At 36.3% G+C, this 18,514-nt stretch overlaps 1 protein-coding gene across 4 annotated transcripts in view; it reads right to left on the bottom strand.

Annotated features, from left to right (window-relative positions):
* Positions 1-1,908: 1,908 nt before the first annotated feature.
* LOC144433415 (non-POU domain-containing octamer-binding protein-like) overlaps positions 1,909-18,514 on the bottom strand; it is a 30,684-nt gene continuing 14,078 nt past the window's right edge. For 2 of the 4 annotated variants that reach the window (XM_078121727.1, XM_078121728.1), the window contains one exon: positions 17,183-18,229. In XM_078121727.1, coding sequence (XP_077977853.1) covers positions 18,032-18,229 — 198 coding nt within the window. In that variant the 3' untranslated portion in view covers positions 17,183-18,031. Of the gene's footprint in view, positions 2,837-3,509; positions 3,573-4,387; positions 4,543-17,182; positions 18,230-18,514 lie in introns of those variants that run through there. The other 2 variants (XR_013480763.1, XR_013480764.1) reach the window with 2 other exon arrangements.

The following is an 18,514-nucleotide window of genomic DNA, read 5'->3' as shown; positions in this document are numbered from 1 at the left end:
ATATAAAGTAATATCAAGTTGCTCTGTCAATCAGAGGAAACTACATGTATATAAAGTAATACCACGTTGTCCCTGACAATCAGATGAAACTACATGTATATAAAGTAATACCATGCTGCCCTGACAATCAATCAACGTGACCTGGTTGAGTGTGAATGGGGTTTGTCTGTGTAAATAAGAGATGGGATGCAGTTGTATAATGAATATCAAGTCATCATCACGATGTGGTATTGGTAGGATATACAACTCTGTGCTAAAGTGCATTGTTTTATATCCTTTCCTTACACTCGACAAAACCCATACAACAGTTTTACTGGTCTGTATTCACAGAGTCCTGTAAAGCTCGGTCTTGTTTACTGGTCTGTATTCACAGAGTCCTGTAAAGCTCTGTCCTGTTTACGGGTCTGTATTCACAGATTCCTGTAAAGCTCTGTCTTGTTTACTGGTCTGTATTCACAGAGTCCTGTAAAGCTCGGTCTTGTTTACTGGTCTGTATTCACAGAGTCCTGTAAAGCTCGGTCTTGTTTACTGGTCTGTATTCACAGAGTCCTGTAAAGCTCGGTCTTGTTTACTGGTCTGTATTCACAGTCCTGTACAGCTCTGTCTTGTTTACTGGTCTGTATTCACAGAGTCCTGTAAAGCTCTGTCTTGTTTACTTGTCTGTATTCACAGAGTCCTGTAAAGCTCTGTCTTGTTTACTGGTCTGTATCCAGAGTCCTGTAAAGATCTGTCTTGTTTACTGGTCTGTATTCACAGTCCTGTAAGCTCTGTCTTGTTTACTGGTCTGTATTCACAGAGTCCTGTAAAGCTCTGTCTTGTTTACTGGTCTGTATTCACAGAGTCCTGTAAGCTCTGTCTTGTTTACTGGTCTGTATTCACAGAGTCCTGTAAAGCTCTGTCTTGTTTACTGGTCTGTATCCAGAGTACTGTAAAGATCTGTCTTGTTTACTGGTCTGTATCCAGAGTCCTGTAAAGCTCTGTCTTGTTTACTGGTCTGTATTCACAAAGTCCTGTAAAGATCTGTCTTGTTTACTGGTCTGTATCCAGAGTCCTGTAAAGCTCTGTCTTGTTTACTGGTCTGTATTCACAGAGTCCTGTAAAGCTCTGTCTTGTTTACTGGTCTGTATTCACAGAGTCCTGTACAGCTCTGTCTTGTTTACTGGTCTGTATTCACAGAGTCCTGTAAAGCTCTGTCCTGTTTACGGGTCTGTATTCACAGAGTCCTGTACAGCTCTGTATTCACAGAGTCCTGTAAAGCTCTGTCTTGTTTACTGGTCTGTATTCACAGAGTCCTGTAAAGCTCTGTCTTGTTTACTGGTATGTATTCACAGAGTCCTGTAAAGCTCTGTCTTGTTTACTGGTCTGTATTCACAGTCCTGTACAGCTCTGTCTTGTTTACTGGTCTGTATTCACAGAGTCCTGTAAAGCTCTGTCTTGTTTACTGGTCTGTATTCACAGTCCTGTAAAGCTCTGTCTTGTTTACTTGTCTGTATTCACAGAGTCCTGTAAAGCTCTTTCTTGTTTACTGGTCTGTATTCAGAGTCCTGTAAAGCTCTGTCTTGTTTACTGGTCTGTATTCAGAGTCCTGTAAAGCTCTGTCTTGTTTACTGGTCTGTATTCACACAGTCCTGTAAAGCTCTGTCTTGTTTACTGGTCTGTATTCAGAGTCCTGTAAAGCTGTCTCATTTACTGGTCTGTATTCACAGAGTTCTGTAAAGCTCTGTTTTGTGAGCAGGGACCATCCAACAGACAATAAATACCACCTTACTAATAGAATTGTGTGTAGAGTAATTTCTTCGTAAAGGAGAACGCCACCCATGCCTTTCCATCACTCCCTCACTCTGTATGAAAAGTAGTCTTGTACACAAACATAAATTCAGTGTAAATTATTGACATTTCCCAATTTATTTCTAAAATAAGTACATTTTATTTTCAATGAAGACAAAATTATCACTTTTGATTGGTTGGTCCAATATACAAAATGTACCAGTTGTCCACAGTCATGTAAAGTTGAAAGTCACTGTCCTATATAAGGTTTAGAAACACTCGTTGTGTGCTCTGGCTCAATGAAATGATGATGAATATCAGTACTGGTCAATGAAAAGTAGTGTATGGCAGTTTGAGTTCAGTTAGTTGATTGCCCTAGCATGGAATGTACTGTTTCACACAAGGACTCATATATTTAAAGTACTAGTAGTTGTTTCAGTATGCTAGTCTCAACATTTGGATCTACATTTTTCCTTCATCTCGTGAAATCATCTGCTTCATGGAACAAACATGTGGTTTTGCTGTACCTTTCAGAGCAAACATCAAAACTAAATTCAATACACTAACTTGTCTATATCATGAAGAAGTCTACACTTTAAGCATAGCCACATCCATAATGAACACATTTTGTTGTTTAGTCTGTGTCACACATTTAAACTTTTTGACATTCTCAAAACAACTTTTACACAATTCAATCTTCATTTATGCTTTCCCTACATGTTAATTACTACTTGTAGTTTGTTATGTACAAATTATCCCTGGTAGAAAGAGGATTAATTTCACCACAACAGTACAAAGTAACATGTTTTCTCCAGTACGGCAAACAAAATATTTTCGTTCTGATATCATCACACATTATACAATCACGAGTTTGAAGGAAAACAGATCAAGTTTACAGTAGTGTTGTAAATGTTATTGACTGTTGGATATCTAACATATCATCATAGTAGCTGGAACTGCTCTCACAGGATTCCTGGAAATAGTGAGGAGACAGTATCCTTCCATTCACTGGAACATACTTTACCCTATTCCAATTATGCAGCATGGAATGGGGCAATATGAACTGCACCTAGAAAGATATCAGACAACACACATTAGTTATTTACTGAAGGTTAAGAGGTTTTATTGACCAAAAATGTGACAAACCTCTCATGACAAAATCATACTTTTCATGAATTCATGTCAGACAATAAATACTACTAGGAGACAAGTCTTCTATAAGACATACTCCACAAATGCTAATATGTTTGTTAATTCCAGTCTATAATAGGGTTGTAACACTAACTGACATACATTGATACGCAAAGCAATATCTACTCATTACATATAAAGTTATCTTAACTTAGTGTTTTTCTTAAGAGTGGTAAAGTAGGTAAAATCTGTTATTTAGATGTGCATGTGCGTGTGCGCGCATGCATGCACCATTCCACCATTCACTAGAAATGATCATATGCACATATGAAGAAGAGTTCTCCAGCATAATAAATTTGGATGAAAAGTAAGAGATGACATTGCTTGACCAATTCAACATTAAGACAAATTAACGTGACAAAGAATACAGCATCAGCTTCAATTAACCTCAACGTTGTACTTGTCGATGTATCCCTTTGAAGTAAGATGTTTATGATTTGTATTTGGGTAGGAATTCTGTGAATGGAATAATTCAGATGTTTTAATATGGTACATGTATATTCACAATGTAATTTATTGTAATAAAGATACATATCTATGTAAATACTAACCTGTGTATTGTGCCATTACCATTGGAGCCATCAAGTTATATGTAATATGACGCAACCATTGTCCTAGAGAGACAGTGTAAAAAATGACCAAAAATCAATGACTATGCAAATGATCAACCAAAAAACCCATTTACTATGCAAATGACTCATTATCACTCATGCAATAATTACCAGGTTGTATCAAAATCATATGTAATATGAAGCAAGCACTGCACTAGAGATATCACCTTATGACTGAAAATCACTTACTATGCAAATGTCTGACCAAAAATACATTTACTTATTACTATAGAAATGACTCATTAACATTCATACAACAATTGGATCTGATTGGATTGTACTCAAGCTACATGTAATATGAAGGAAGCATTGTACATGTGTCATCTAATGTTAAAAACCATATACTATGCAAATGATATTTGTGTAATAGTTACAAAAAATTAATCAGATCTTGCCATGCACATTTGCCAAGTTTCCATTTGATCAAAGCAAATTTTTTTAGATGTGTTCATAGATGGGCAGGGAAAGTCAGAAAGTCGGCTAAAAAAATGGCATTATTCTCCTATGTAGGGAATGACATGTACCAATGCTATTGTATGCTTTATACATTTCTATTCAATTCCTTGTATCAATTACACGAAATTTCAATGTTCCCTCATTTATCAGTAAGAACTTGTCTGTTTGTGTTACACTGCCTATGATAGTTATGACAACACTTCTCTGTACACGGTTCATCAAGTTACTCGTACATATACTTCATCAAAAATCTGCCAGACTTTTACATGGATTAATTTTAAATAGACATAAAGAAGCAAATATACAATCAGTTATTACCCATAAAATGTTGAAATTTACAGAAAAACAAACATTATACTTACAAGTTACAATTATCACCAGATGTTTACCTTGGTATTTTACTTAGCAGGTATAACCAACCATCTTTCATGTCAAGTTATTGGAACATTCGCCCATATCTCAAGAAAGACATTATTGTCTGCTGTTACGCTACTGTCACATGACGAAAATAGCGATGCTGAAATGTTAAAGGGAGTTAGAAATAGTTTAGACAAGTGTATATTTTTCAAATCAATACTGCCCTCTAGTGGTTAACGATTCAGTATCATTCAAGACTATACAAATCAGTACTGTCCAATAGCAGTTGGTATATAATCAAAACTTTACTGTACTTCTACATTAGGCCCCAATATTTTTCTTCATTCAGCCAAGCAAATTCAAGTGACCTTAGGGGCTTGACAAGAAGTGATATATAACCCTTAGGTAGTATTTTCAGGCTGAATGGAGAAAACCATTGAGGAATAATATAATTTCACCTCCACAAACATACAAAAAAATCAGGGAAAAAAATACTTGTGATTTTGAACATTTTGAGCACCGCGAACAGATGGCATACATGCAAGTTGTGACAGACAGCGCACTGGGTATAAATTCCATAGTTTTGGTTCAAATGCATTCAACTTAGCTTGCATGTGGTCTAGTCAATATTGCCCACTAGTGGTATATCATCTAAACCTCATTGTAATAGTGAGGTCAAACGGCACGCTATATAGTATTGGTCCTTGCATGGACAATGCATGTACTGCAAATGCCAAATTTTGTCACAGATAGCTTTTTATTGGCTGCTGCTTGTCTACGTTGTAATAATTGTTTTACAGATTTTGGTTTCTGGCATGTTACGGCTACAGAACACGTGTATTCATAGCTTTTATTATTAACATACCTGTGCATGAACAAACCCCATTATATAAGAGATCAAGTTTGCAAGGAAGCCTACATTCAGCATTGCAATTATTGTAACTAATGCACATTACGACATCATACATCAAGTGTTCTCCCCCTCAAATGCTTTCATCACTCGGCTAAAGAGACCAGTAACACCCTTTACAGCATTAGGAGAATTTCAGGAAAACGGCATCATGGGTATATTGTCTGGTTGTTATCATTGTTGCATAAAATGGTTAACTCAGTGACCATCTGGCCAAGTTACAAAGGTATACAGTAAGATTTTCACATTAAGAGGGCACTTATAAATTGCATGAGAGCTTAAGGCCCTTGAACTTGTTCTGGAAGAGCACTATATATCAAAAATAATTCTTCTACAGTTTAACTTTGATCCATTCAATTTTCAAATTAGCAATAAACCTATACTCTTCAATGCCCTGACTGTACTTCTAGAATGATGTATTATACCTAGTTGATTTGAAGATATAACTGAAAGATTGTACAGACTCCAAAATATAGCAATGCATCAAGTTATGAATTCCATAGGTGTTCATCTTGTCCCTTTCTGGGCAGTCTGTGAAATGATAAATTCTATAACGGGGTGATCACTTATCCCTGCCTGGACAGTATCTCCCACTGTCACTTGTTGAGTCGAGGCCATTCTGACATTTTGCAGTAAATTTTGGACATTATCATCATAACAAATAGGCCTTGGTGGCATTTTCGGTCTCACACTTCTGTTTACATGAAAGACGTAAAACAAAATGTTTGGCAGAGGAAAATTTGAGGATCAGTCAAATATCTTTTCCATTGAGTTCAGGGTAAAAGCTGTCAGCTTGCCTGTCCACAGTGTGGGTGCTGGAGCTGTGACTGTGCTAGCTCTGTCTACTACTGTATCAATGAACAATGTCTTGGACAGGCTAGCTAACAGATGGCTAACAGTTTTTTATCTTAAACTCACCCACTGTCCAAAACATTTGTTAGCATAATGGGTTTTTGCAGCCATGATTACATTTCTAGAAACTTAAAGTGAATGTTTCATGCAAGTTTTATAAATTGGGTTAGTTCAAAAATATCCATCTGAGGCGAATGCAAAAAATACCCCCTTTCTATAAATTGAATAAACCTAAATATATGATAAATTCAATTAGATTTAAAACCACAAAGCAAGAGAGTCATATTTTCAAGCTTTCTTGATCTTTAAAAACTTTGTTTATTTCATGATGGTCTAAAATACTTGCTGACTACCCAGGCTACTTTTGGTAGTTTCGGTAGTAACTCCAGGATCTCAACTTTTAGTTGTATATATGGTGTAATACGTTAGATATAGTACGGTTATTGCAAGTGGATATTATTGAAACCTTTAGAAAATCATATTCCAGTTATTAGAATGATCAAAGATTATACAACTTGGCTATAAGGGGAACTAATCAACAGCATATATGGCCTAGAAGGATTGGCTTAAATCTGTAGTTTACTTAGAAAATCATCCTTTCCAGGGTTTTATGATAGAGACATTCTTGGTTATTCAAATAGGTTTGGTGCTTACAATTCCAATTGCAGAAGTTTTACAAACTGAGGATCGTTCATACCCATTCCGTTGGCTGATTTCTGTATTGCAATGTTTTATGTATACATAAAAAGGTCTAACACCCATATTACCTAATCTGGGGCACCCTCACATGATGCTTCTTTCATTCTTGGCTAAATAGTAATCAAAAATATGACACATTGACACATAATACTAGTATCTAGATGTTGAGGTCCATCTTATGTCCAAACTTGACTTTCACGCCATCTATACTTTTACAGACTAGCATAACACAGAACAATTAAATATGAAAATAGGTTTTAATCTGATAAATAAACAAAATGGAATTAACCTCAATGACAGGATGAAATCGCTAGTCAACTAACCCTTTGCAAGAAACACACACACAATGACTTTATCTTGACATACCAGTTGAACTCAAATATCGAAAAACATCCTGGTTCAAGTAATTAGTGACCTGATTTTTGATGCTGGTTTCATGAATGAAGATAGCAAAAGTAATTAAAATTGAGAATTATTATTAATAGTATTTCTCATTAAAAAGTGATTAGGGATATATTTACAAGTGGAAGGCCTGCGAATGGGTCAAAAGTGACACCATATCTAAATACTATCACGTCTGTGAATGAGACTTTGTTCCTGAGCAGTTTTTTAATAAATCTATACACCGCGCTGTCAAAATGGATATAATAAATCTAAATATTTCACATACATACATGTCCTACCTTTAATACTTCTACCTTCACACTAGCTTTAAAAATATCACAAATAATCCGTGATAGCAAAGAAATGGCTTGATTTTGAATTTTGGCCACAAGGTCAGCATCAAATCTAATGACCCCGGCAAAAGGTTTGTATCTGTTAATATTGGAACAGACACATAAAACTGATTCTCTATGCATCATAGTTCCAAGCTGTACAAACAGGTCAGTTTTGGACCAAAAAAAAGTCATTTTTTCAAAAAATGATATGATTTACTTGAGCTGATTTTGACATTGACAAAGGTCAAACAGTACCTGCAGAAGTGTAACATTCATTGATATTGGTCACACACCCTCGCATTTACGATTCCCGAGCTATTGTACAGTGTACTTTTATGACAAATATGGCCAAGAGTCTGACAAGTTTGAGGTTGTCATAGCACAGAGGCCTTTTACATGGAAACAGCACTTGGTTAACTCTGCAACCATTGGGACATTTTACAAAGGTTTCATATCTCATGGCTATTGTCAATTTAACACAAGCTGATATAAACTACTAACCTTGGGCAAGATCTGATAAATGGGACAGAGGTGATGTCAGAACACATTGCTTGAAATGAATACCTGTAGCGATTCCTTCTTCACTGAGTAAGTTCTCGCAAAATGTGCACATTAGATTTAACACTGGTGTTCATACAGCTAGACTTGGTACTAGTATCACAATCAATGTTAGACGTTGAGTACAAAATTCACATATATCAATATCAGGAAGTTACAAAGTGTAGACAAACAAAAGGGTTTTGTACATACCTACCTTGAGTGAAAGCGGTTCATCAGTTTTTTAAGTTGTACATTCACTGCTACACGTAAGCTTGAGCAATTTTCAGATCACTGATTATGCAAAATGACAGCTACATCCATGTTCATGGTTTATCACTTCACTGATTGTAAAGACTGACTTACATGTTCACTGGTTATCAGTTCACCGATTGCTTATACAGTTCACTGGTTATGCTAAACATTGGCAACTACATACAGATTTGTTGGTTATCAGTTCACGAATAGTTCTTACCCAGATCATTCGTAATCAGTTCACTGATTGTACACATTGACTTACAAATTCACTGGTAGTCAGTTCACTGATCATAAATGAAATGATGTATACAACCTTATTGGTTAATTGTAAATATTGACTTACAAGTTCATTGGTTGTCAGTCAACTGATAGTAAACATTCACAGCTACATATAAATTCACTGGTTTAATTTCAAGTTCATTGATTGAAAACAATGTCTACTATATACAAATTCATTTAATCATTGTTCACGGACTGTAAACATTGACGGTCACATACAAATTCACTGGTTTTCAGCTCACCAATTGTACACATTGACTTTCATACAAATTTATTGGTTTTCAATTAACGTATTGTAAACACCAACTTACAAATTCACTTGTCAGTTCAATGATTCTGCGCATTGACTGCTACATACAACATCGTCGATCAAACATTTTGAAATGTTTTCAACATACATATTCAATGTTTACAAGAAATGGGATCTACACCTTTTTTTTAAAGGTATCTCTTCATGCAAACTTAAAAAGGTAAAGTATTAATAGACTTTGAATATGCAGGTCAGGTCGTGTCTTATCAGAAAACTTCTCTGCAAATGACAATTTGACCTTGAAGGTGAAAGTCAAATTGTCATTGTCTGACAAAATGCATCAACCATTACCACTATAGATCACTTGAATAGTGTGGGGCTAATGTTATTGGATAAAGTGCTATTGACCTTTAAGATGGAGGTCAAGGTCAGAGTCTTACATGCTTACTTTGACTATTTGTATGTCACACTTGAATGCATATTCAACTCAATTACCAGGGTAGTTGTGGTTGAAAACATGACCACTCTCAAGAGCATTTGTCAAGGTCACAAAATAAAGTGATGTACATATATGCCACAATAGGGGATGATATTTGTGCCAGGTGGCTATTATCTGTGGTCATGATAGTTAGGACTGTCTGAGGATAGGCCACATGACATGGCTCATTCCTATCCTAAGCCCTAGAGACTTGTGATGGTCTGGGGCTAATATAATGATGGTCTGGGGCTAATATGATGAGGAAGACGTTCTTGAGGATGGCTTCAGAGAGAAATATACTACACATTGTTAAACAGGCAGTCCTCATACCAGCCATAACTATTTTTCTACATATGAAGACACACACTTACTTTTAGGAGAAAATGGACATTGGCTTTAATACATAGTCTGATAAGACGGCCTTTCTCTTTATTTAATATTTATTGCCACAATGTATATCATAATCCTACAGGCATGGACATTGAAAATCCTCACCAAGGTCAAAAGTCTCATTAGATAATTGACTGATAAAGTGGGGGGGGGGGGGGGGGGGGTAAACATTTGAATAGTGTCTTTATGCCATAAATTCTTGGAGATAATAAGCACATAATGCTACCAATTTGCCATAAAGGTCAATGTCATGAAACAAAGTGGCATGTAAGTGTATCCTACTAGATTTTGATATTTGTGCCAGGTTTGGCTGAAATTAAGTTCTGGGTGTCAGAGACATGATTGTCCACAGAAAGATACACATGGGTCATTCATTACTTAAGTTGTGCCCATTGAGGATTACAAATCTTCTAGCATCATCTAAATTTTCAAATCCTGTTGAACTGTAGGAAAAATACCAAAACTAACTTCTCTGTGAATGGAAATGCTCACCTATCACTACTACTGGGCATACAATTTGCATCAAATGCCTAAAATGCCTAAAATGAGTCAGTAATGCTGATTGGCTGTAGCAAGGAATCAGGAATATCAACGACAAAAATGTACAAGAGTTGGGCTAGAAATTTCCTTTTTTAGACAAGAGCCACTGTGGACCACCACATCAAGACGTTGGTAAATATTTTAGTCACTATCATATCATCATTGCTCCTGTTATTCATTTTATCAAGGGGGGAGGGTCCTTTTAAAGTGTTTGTCTTCATGCACATGTTTTTTCTTATAATTCTCCAAATTTTCCTACAGCCAGCTTTCTATCAGAAACTGATAAATCCACATAATGTACACACAACTAGTGATAGTGTACACAGTAGGTAAATACTTATATTGTCAATCTTTTGGAACACTGTAACTTGGTGGTCCACAAATTTAATTCTAATTTATGGTCATTAGACAGCAGACCACTACTGTATTCAAACCCTGCCAAAACAGGTTTCAAATGTCTCTACATTGAATATTTCTTCAAATGTTTGAAGACATAATTCACATTAATTCAATGCCCTCAACAATAGACATGCCATTTTGTGTATAAAATCATGTGTATATGTGTATGTATGTATGCATGTATGTATGTATGTATGTATGTATGTATGTATGTATGTATGTATGCATGTATGTATGTATGCATGCATGAATGTATGCATGCATGAATGTATGTATGTACGTACGTACGTACGTACGTACGTACGTACATATGCATGTGTTTATGTATGTACGTACGTACGTATGTATGTATGTATGTATGTATGTATTTATTTGTGTATGCATGTATGTATGTATGTATGTATGTATGTATGCATGCATGTCTGTCTGTATATATGTGTGTCTGTGTCTGTCTATGCATGCATGCATATACTAATGTATGTCGAGGAGACAGTGAATGCACCAACATTTGCAAAAGCGATTCCCTGTAAATAGATATGTCATAAATGATAGATAGAAGGGGTTTTCTGTTTTTGTATCTTCTCTTTCGGACATCCTGTAAAGCTGAAATAGCAGAAGTGTGCAACTTTCAAGGGTTACAGATTATTGTTGGGGTCCAAACAAACATCACCGAATACCTGCAAAATGTAGTCTGTGGTGGTCTTTGTGTACAACCGATTACTTTTGGAATTTGAAAGAAAATTTACAGCAATGCAACACAGTCAAGTGTTGGTAAAAGAAAAATATTGCCACAAGGCCATATATGTTCTTCGACACGGCACACCGACCTGTTCAACTTCATTTTACTTTTTTTCTTCAAATTCTACTGCTGCCATCCAATTTTACTTGGTATGAAGTGAACTATCATGAATTTAGGCAGTGCTGCCATACTAGGCAGAAATAAACTGCACCTTGTCACTTCATCATCGGTGTATATGCTCTTGCTAAATCAACATATTTTAACAAGACTGTATGTCAAACATGATGTGTCACACCCACCCTTTATCAATCAAGATAATTATAGCCTACAATCAGAAATAATGTTTCTTTCCTATGCCAGCTGTGCCTGTGTGATTACTCCATCAATGACAGTCACTGAGTATTTCAATTTTTGTAAGTACTGAAGAGACCGTTATACATTTATGGATGATTGCACAATGTCACACAAGTTCAATAAGCGAACTCCGTTCAATGATAACAGCTTTTGTTTTTACTACTGCGATTTTGATAAGTTGATAAAAAATTACCTCTAAAGTGAGATATGGTGCTGGGTTTCTGGTAGTATTTTAATGCGTTTACAATCATGTTTTTACATTACATCGATCTTGGTGGTATGACCACTATAGTTTTCACCAGAGTTTACATATATGAACATTTCATATTGCATTTGTGAACATTCGTGTAGGGGAGGGTGTTTTGACCTAAACAAACGATGTTCAATGTTGCACTTGTGCGACATTGTGCGATCGTCCCTAATCTTTTCAACACATCACAGCATAGGTACTATGCACATATTCTTGATGCACTGACATTTCTACAGATGTTATATTTGTTGCAGACATGTCCTAAAATAGCAATTGTAAGGGATGCAGAAGTGGCAAAACTTACAACAGTTCTTCTACAAGGTACCCTCCACACAAACTACATCTCAACAGACGTACTAACAGTTTGATGGTTGTTCACTTTTTGAGAAAATATTGTGGACAATAAGATGAAAATATTTGTTGTTATAAATGTACCTCAATGATTTCACTTCCAGAGCGTCAATGACAAGTCAGAAATGGTAAATTTTTGGGTAACTTCTACTTTCACATTCAAATATTTGGTAGGGTAGATATGATGCATTCCTGCACTAAATGTATACTGCTTTCCAAATCATGGCTTAAATTAAATTTTATGCAATTATGACCAGCCACATTCTATTCATGAAGAAAGGACTGTCACGAAACCATGGATAGTTTGATATCCAAAACGACATGCTTAGCAAAGTTCCATGCAACTCCTCCATCCAGCGCATGCTAGGTACATCTAAATATGTTGTGTTCAATATAACACATGCATCATAACATAGGCACTTCACTCTTGTTTGTTTTTTGACTGCAATAAAAATCTGTTAAACACAAAACAACTGTTGACCACAATTAGCACTACTGACAGACGCACAACTGAGTTTAAATTGTTGTATTACTAAACAACTTACAAAATTACTATCAGATTGCAACATTGATGAGATCATCTTCCTTTGAAATATTTATCATTTCAACAGCCCTAAATCATGATTTACGGTGAAAAATATTTGACAAGCACTTTCCAAGTGTAGGATTTGTTACCATATTTTTATGTAATTTGTATTGAAAAGATCATATCATCTTGCCTTCATCAACCTCTCAAATTCATATCCCATGGAACATCCCAACAAATATTCAACAGATTTTTTGAATGTAGTATTTTTGATTGACTATCACATTTTAGACCAAACTTGCATATCATATCAAATTTAATGTAATGTCATGTCATGTCATTAAGAATCCTTCATCCCTACATTCAGGTCTCTAGAAAAATCACAACAAATTTTCTGGTAAATCTGTAGTCTTGTTTTGGAGTTACATGTTTTGACCAAATATCGTAATACATAATTTGCATTTTAACAATGGAGAGAAATGTCTCAACTATTTGTCTACATAAAATCACATTGTTTGGCCCAAATCAAACATCAAAATTACAATACTTTTGATTTGAACTATTAACCCAAGTTACAGCCACCCTCACTGACAGAGGCAAACACTCAAGTGGTTTTTTGACACTGGCACACACACACACAAACACGTGCGTGGGCACGCACGCACGCACGCACACACACTGACAGACACAGACACAGACACAGACACACACTGACAGACAGACAGACATACACAGACACACACAGACACACACACAGACACACACACACACACACACACACACACACACACACACACACACACACACACACACACACACACACTACTATAGCACCTGAAAACCTCAGTTTAGTTGGGATGTTATTTGCATATTACTTATTCTGGTCACTATCTTGAACAATTCAAACCAATCAGTCCATTCCTGGACTTCAAATTATAATAACATGCACATACATAGACAAACAGATATACAGACAGACACTGAATACTAAAGCACAATTACTTGCCAAGAAACTGATGTCAAATTGTTGGACTTAAATTTAGATTTGGGTCGACAAACAATTTGAAAGTTTCTATGCAATGGCTTTATGAAATCTGTCGTGTATGTGGGGTGTTTAAAGGGCTTGAATTATTGTCTAGATTTGAAGACAATGGAACATGTGGCATTGAAAACAAACATGGTTCTTATTTTCAGTAGGGATTTGCTTGCGTTCAAAATTCCACATTTTTTAGGTTCAATGAACTAACCTAAATATACTCAATTCCAGGTGACATACACACAAATTGTCAAATAAAATGAATGACAGGATGTTTTTTGGGAGTTGAAAACATCATTTTTTGCCTAAAAATCAGGAATTTGACAAATAACCAAATTGAAAGAGATCATCTTGGCAGGAGCAAATCCCAGTGGATGGATATAAACACTAATTTCCTAAAAAAATTACCAAAATTGGTCACAAATTCATTAAAAATTTGAAATTCTAGACAGCTTACCACGAATAAATCTGACAAGATTTAACTCTGGGTAGATGCACATAAAATTTAGAATACTGAGGTCAGTTTTCAGAGCTGAAAATAGAGTCAGTTGATGAATAGCCAGTAAAAAACATATATCTACCAAGTTCAGACAGGTATCTTTTTCTGTGGTGCATGTCTAATTTTCAAAATACACCTGCAATTGCTGTAATCTTGAAAATATCACTTTGCCTACATTTGGGCTCAAACGATGTAGGTGTATGTCAACAAACTAAATGGCTTTGAAAGTAATGTCCTCATTCACAAGTTGGGTTACTTTTCATTGGGACAAATATAAGCACTGTTGTAACTTCTGTTCACTCGTAATTTTTGCATGACAAATTTCATAATTCTTATATGCTGTGTAACTTCAACTTTACTGGCAATGCCAGCAAGACATGTCAAATTATCAAAACAAATTCTCTCAGATATTGACCATTAGACTGACAACTTCAAAACACAACCACAAAATCTGTGCATTTTAAAGTCACTAGGGACTAAACATGAATGGAGAATCATCGATAAAGTTAGTTTAATTGAGTTGAGTTTGGCACAGTTGAGTTTGGCACGTGTGTGGTATGTCTATAGATATATGATTACTCTGCAAAGACTGAATATTTTGCATTACTGTGCCCTCTACTAATACTTACTTTCTAGTTGTACATCAAAATGATGAAAAACTAGAATTTCTTCCGAGCCATCTCATAGAGAGCGATCTGGGAATACCAAATTTGTGTGTCACAGGAAATTGCTGGTTGTCAGTGTCAAGAGTAACATTGGTAAAAACTTACGAGAATTAATCTTGAAGAAATATGCCAAAAATAGTAGTATCAGTGTCAGAAAGCATCCAATGAATTTGTGGACACTCACTTGGACAAGCATAATAAAATGTTAGCTATTAGTGTGAAATGACTAACATAGACAGAACCTCTCTTTTGGCAACAGCAAAATGTCTAAACACGAGAAACTATTTATAATATGATCATGAGTAGATAACTGTTTTCAGTGGTGTTTGGCATCTTCTTTTTCCAAGTTTTAACTTTATGCTGAGCACCATCCCCTTCACTCATACATTTGTTAAAACAAAGGAAAGTGTAATTTTTGTGATATACAGTTATTCATCTTGTGGTACCAGATAGAGTTATGTGTCAGCACAGTATCAGTTGACTGCAACTGTACACACTTCACTCCTGGTAAAGCCTGTCATCCTTAGTATATTTTCACATCTGGCAACAGCCCCATCCTGATGGCAAATCTGGCAACTGCCCAACCATCATATTCACATCTGCCAAATGCCCCATCCCACACAGTTACATCTGCGAATGGCCCATCCCATACATTGCCACATATGCAAATAGCCCCCACCCTTGTATTTTCAAATCTGCCAACAGCCCCTTCCCTTGTATTTTCAAATCTGCCAACAGCCCCTTCCCTTGTATTTTCACATCTGGCAACAGCCCCCACCCTTGTATTTTCACATCTGGCAACAGCCCCTTCCCTTGTATTTTCACATCTGGCAACAGCCCCTTCCCTTGTATTTTCACATCTGCAAACAGCTCCTTCCCTTGTATTTTCACATCTGCCAACAACCCCACCCTTATACGTTCACATCTGCCAAGAGTCCCTTCCCATTGTATTTTCATATCTGCCAACAGACCCACCCTTGTATTTTCACATCTGCCAACAGACCTACCCTTATATTTTCACATCTGCCAACAGCCCCACCCTTATACATTCACATCTGCCAAGAGTCCCTTCCCTTGTATTTTCACATCTGCCAACAGACCTACCCTTATATTTTCACATCTGCCAACAGCCCCACCCTTATACGTTCACATCTGCCAAGAGTCCCTTCCCTTGTATTTTCACATCTGCCAACAGACCTACCCTTGTATTTTCACATCTGCCAACAACCCCTTCCCTTGTATTTTCACATCTGCCAACAACCCCACCCTTATACGTTCACATCTGCCAAGAGTCCCTTCCCATTGTATTTTCATATCTGCCAACAGACCCACCCTTGTATTTTCACATCTGCCAACAGCCCCACCCTTATACATTCACATCTGCCAAGAGTCCCTTCCCTTGTATTTTTACATCTGCCAACAGCCCCACCCTTGTATTTTCACACCTGCCTACAGCCCACCCTTGTATTTTCACATCTGTCTTATATTTTCACATCTGCCAAGAGTCCCTTCCCTTGTATTTTTACATCTGCCAAAAGCCCCACCCTTGTATTTTCACATCTGCCTACAGCCCCACCCATGTGTTCACGTTAGAGCAACCACCCCTTAAATTCATATCTGACAACAGGTCTACCCCATAAATTTAGGTTTCTATCTAGTATTCCTGTCCATGTCACTAATCTTCCCCTACACTGAAATCTATTGTACAGAACCCATTCCCTAATTATCTCATATTTAAGATTCCTTCATTATTCCTTTCTACTTCTAGAAGCCCATACTCTGGATTCATTCATCTATGAGATCATGTCCCTATCCCCTTTCTATCCACACCCACACTTTTGTATACTTTTATTTCTAGATTTTAAGGTCTGTGATTATCAATATTCCTATGATATCCACAAGCCTGTTAAAGTCAAAACCTAAACCCTGTCTCTTTTCTATTCTAAACGCAGTAAATACACCAACCCCTTCCCTGACAGACAAGGTGTGGCATAGGACTAGAAAATAAAATAAAGATCTATGATTCACTCTAAAACAGAATTTGAACTATCTGAATGAATTTATTCCAACAACGATAGAAATATAGTTAACATCACAAAAACATGATTCACTGATTTTACAGAAAATTGTCACTACATGTTTCATATCCTGGCAGTAGTGTCTATAGGCTAACAATCATAAACGTTGGTAATTATGCTTCTACAATACCTATCTATATAGGAGAAGGACTAACAGTACTTGCATGGTAAATCTGTTTTATGTTGCCTACTACTTACTATGCATAATTACCACTTTTTACAAACAGTATTATTAAAATCTTGTCAACAAATAGCCTCTACATGTTAAATATTCATTAATGGGAACCCTGGTGACAAGTCGGTCAATCAAATGACCTCTCTCTGCACTCATTAATCAAAAAATTTATCATAGTGATACAAGTTGATAGCTAATTAAGGATATTCCCATCATATGTTACGCTAACAAAATAAAATAAAATACAACTGCAACATTGAAATACTGTGGGCACGGTAATGATGCTCCAGAAACAACACAGCAATATTGTTTCCCAAGATAATCACACCTTGCACTTTGAGCTTCAAAATAGACATGCAAAAACTCACAGCTTTCATAACACAAACACAAAGCTGGCTTTAAAGTCATACCTACGTGTTTTACTAGCCCCCTTTCCCTCAAGTTCCCGCCCCGCATTCAACTAAAAAACATATGATGAAAAAAGCAAGTTCACATATAGTTAGCCAGAAACTGTGAATATAATAACTTGATAAAAACTTTTAAAGTCCGTTAACATTAAGTAATGAAAATAGTTATATCTTTAAGGATTTAAAATGTTCTACTTTTTTTTAATCTTCTCTCTGTTCTGTTCTGTTCAATACAATTAGGATTGCCACATAGCAGACTTAATAGCGTCGCATACGTTTTGATCCGAAATCATCACGTTCCATTGGACCTCTGCGTTCCATCTCCATCCTATCGAAACCACCACGTCCTCTCATGTCATCTACACCCCTTGGTGGGCCACCTCCCATAGGACCTCCTGGACGAGGACCCATAGCAACAGGACTCTGGCGAGGGGGTTGATCAAACCTAGACTGGCGCTATTGTTTGAATTGCCACATCAAGTTTGTTCGTACATGTGTATATTCGTAACATTACCAGTGATTTGCGAGAATTTCAATACAATCATATTTATGATATATTTAAGTCACAGGTTCAGTAAGTCATGATACAGAATGATAACCAGTTTATAATTAAGATAAAGGATTATGATAACCCATTTCGCAATGCGAGTAACAGGTTCATTTTAAAAGTCACGATAAAAGTTTGGTACATTTGAGTCACAAGTTCAGTTTTAAGTTACGATAATGGTACATAACCCATTT

Source organism: Glandiceps talaboti, chromosome 3 (genome assembly GCF_964340395.1).
Source record: "Glandiceps talaboti chromosome 3, keGlaTala1.1, whole genome shotgun sequence".
NCBI lineage: Eukaryota > Metazoa > Hemichordata > Enteropneusta > Spengelidae > Glandiceps > Glandiceps talaboti.
The sequence above is the reverse complement of the archived record's forward strand: the minus strand, read 5'-3'. Positions and strand labels throughout refer to the sequence as shown.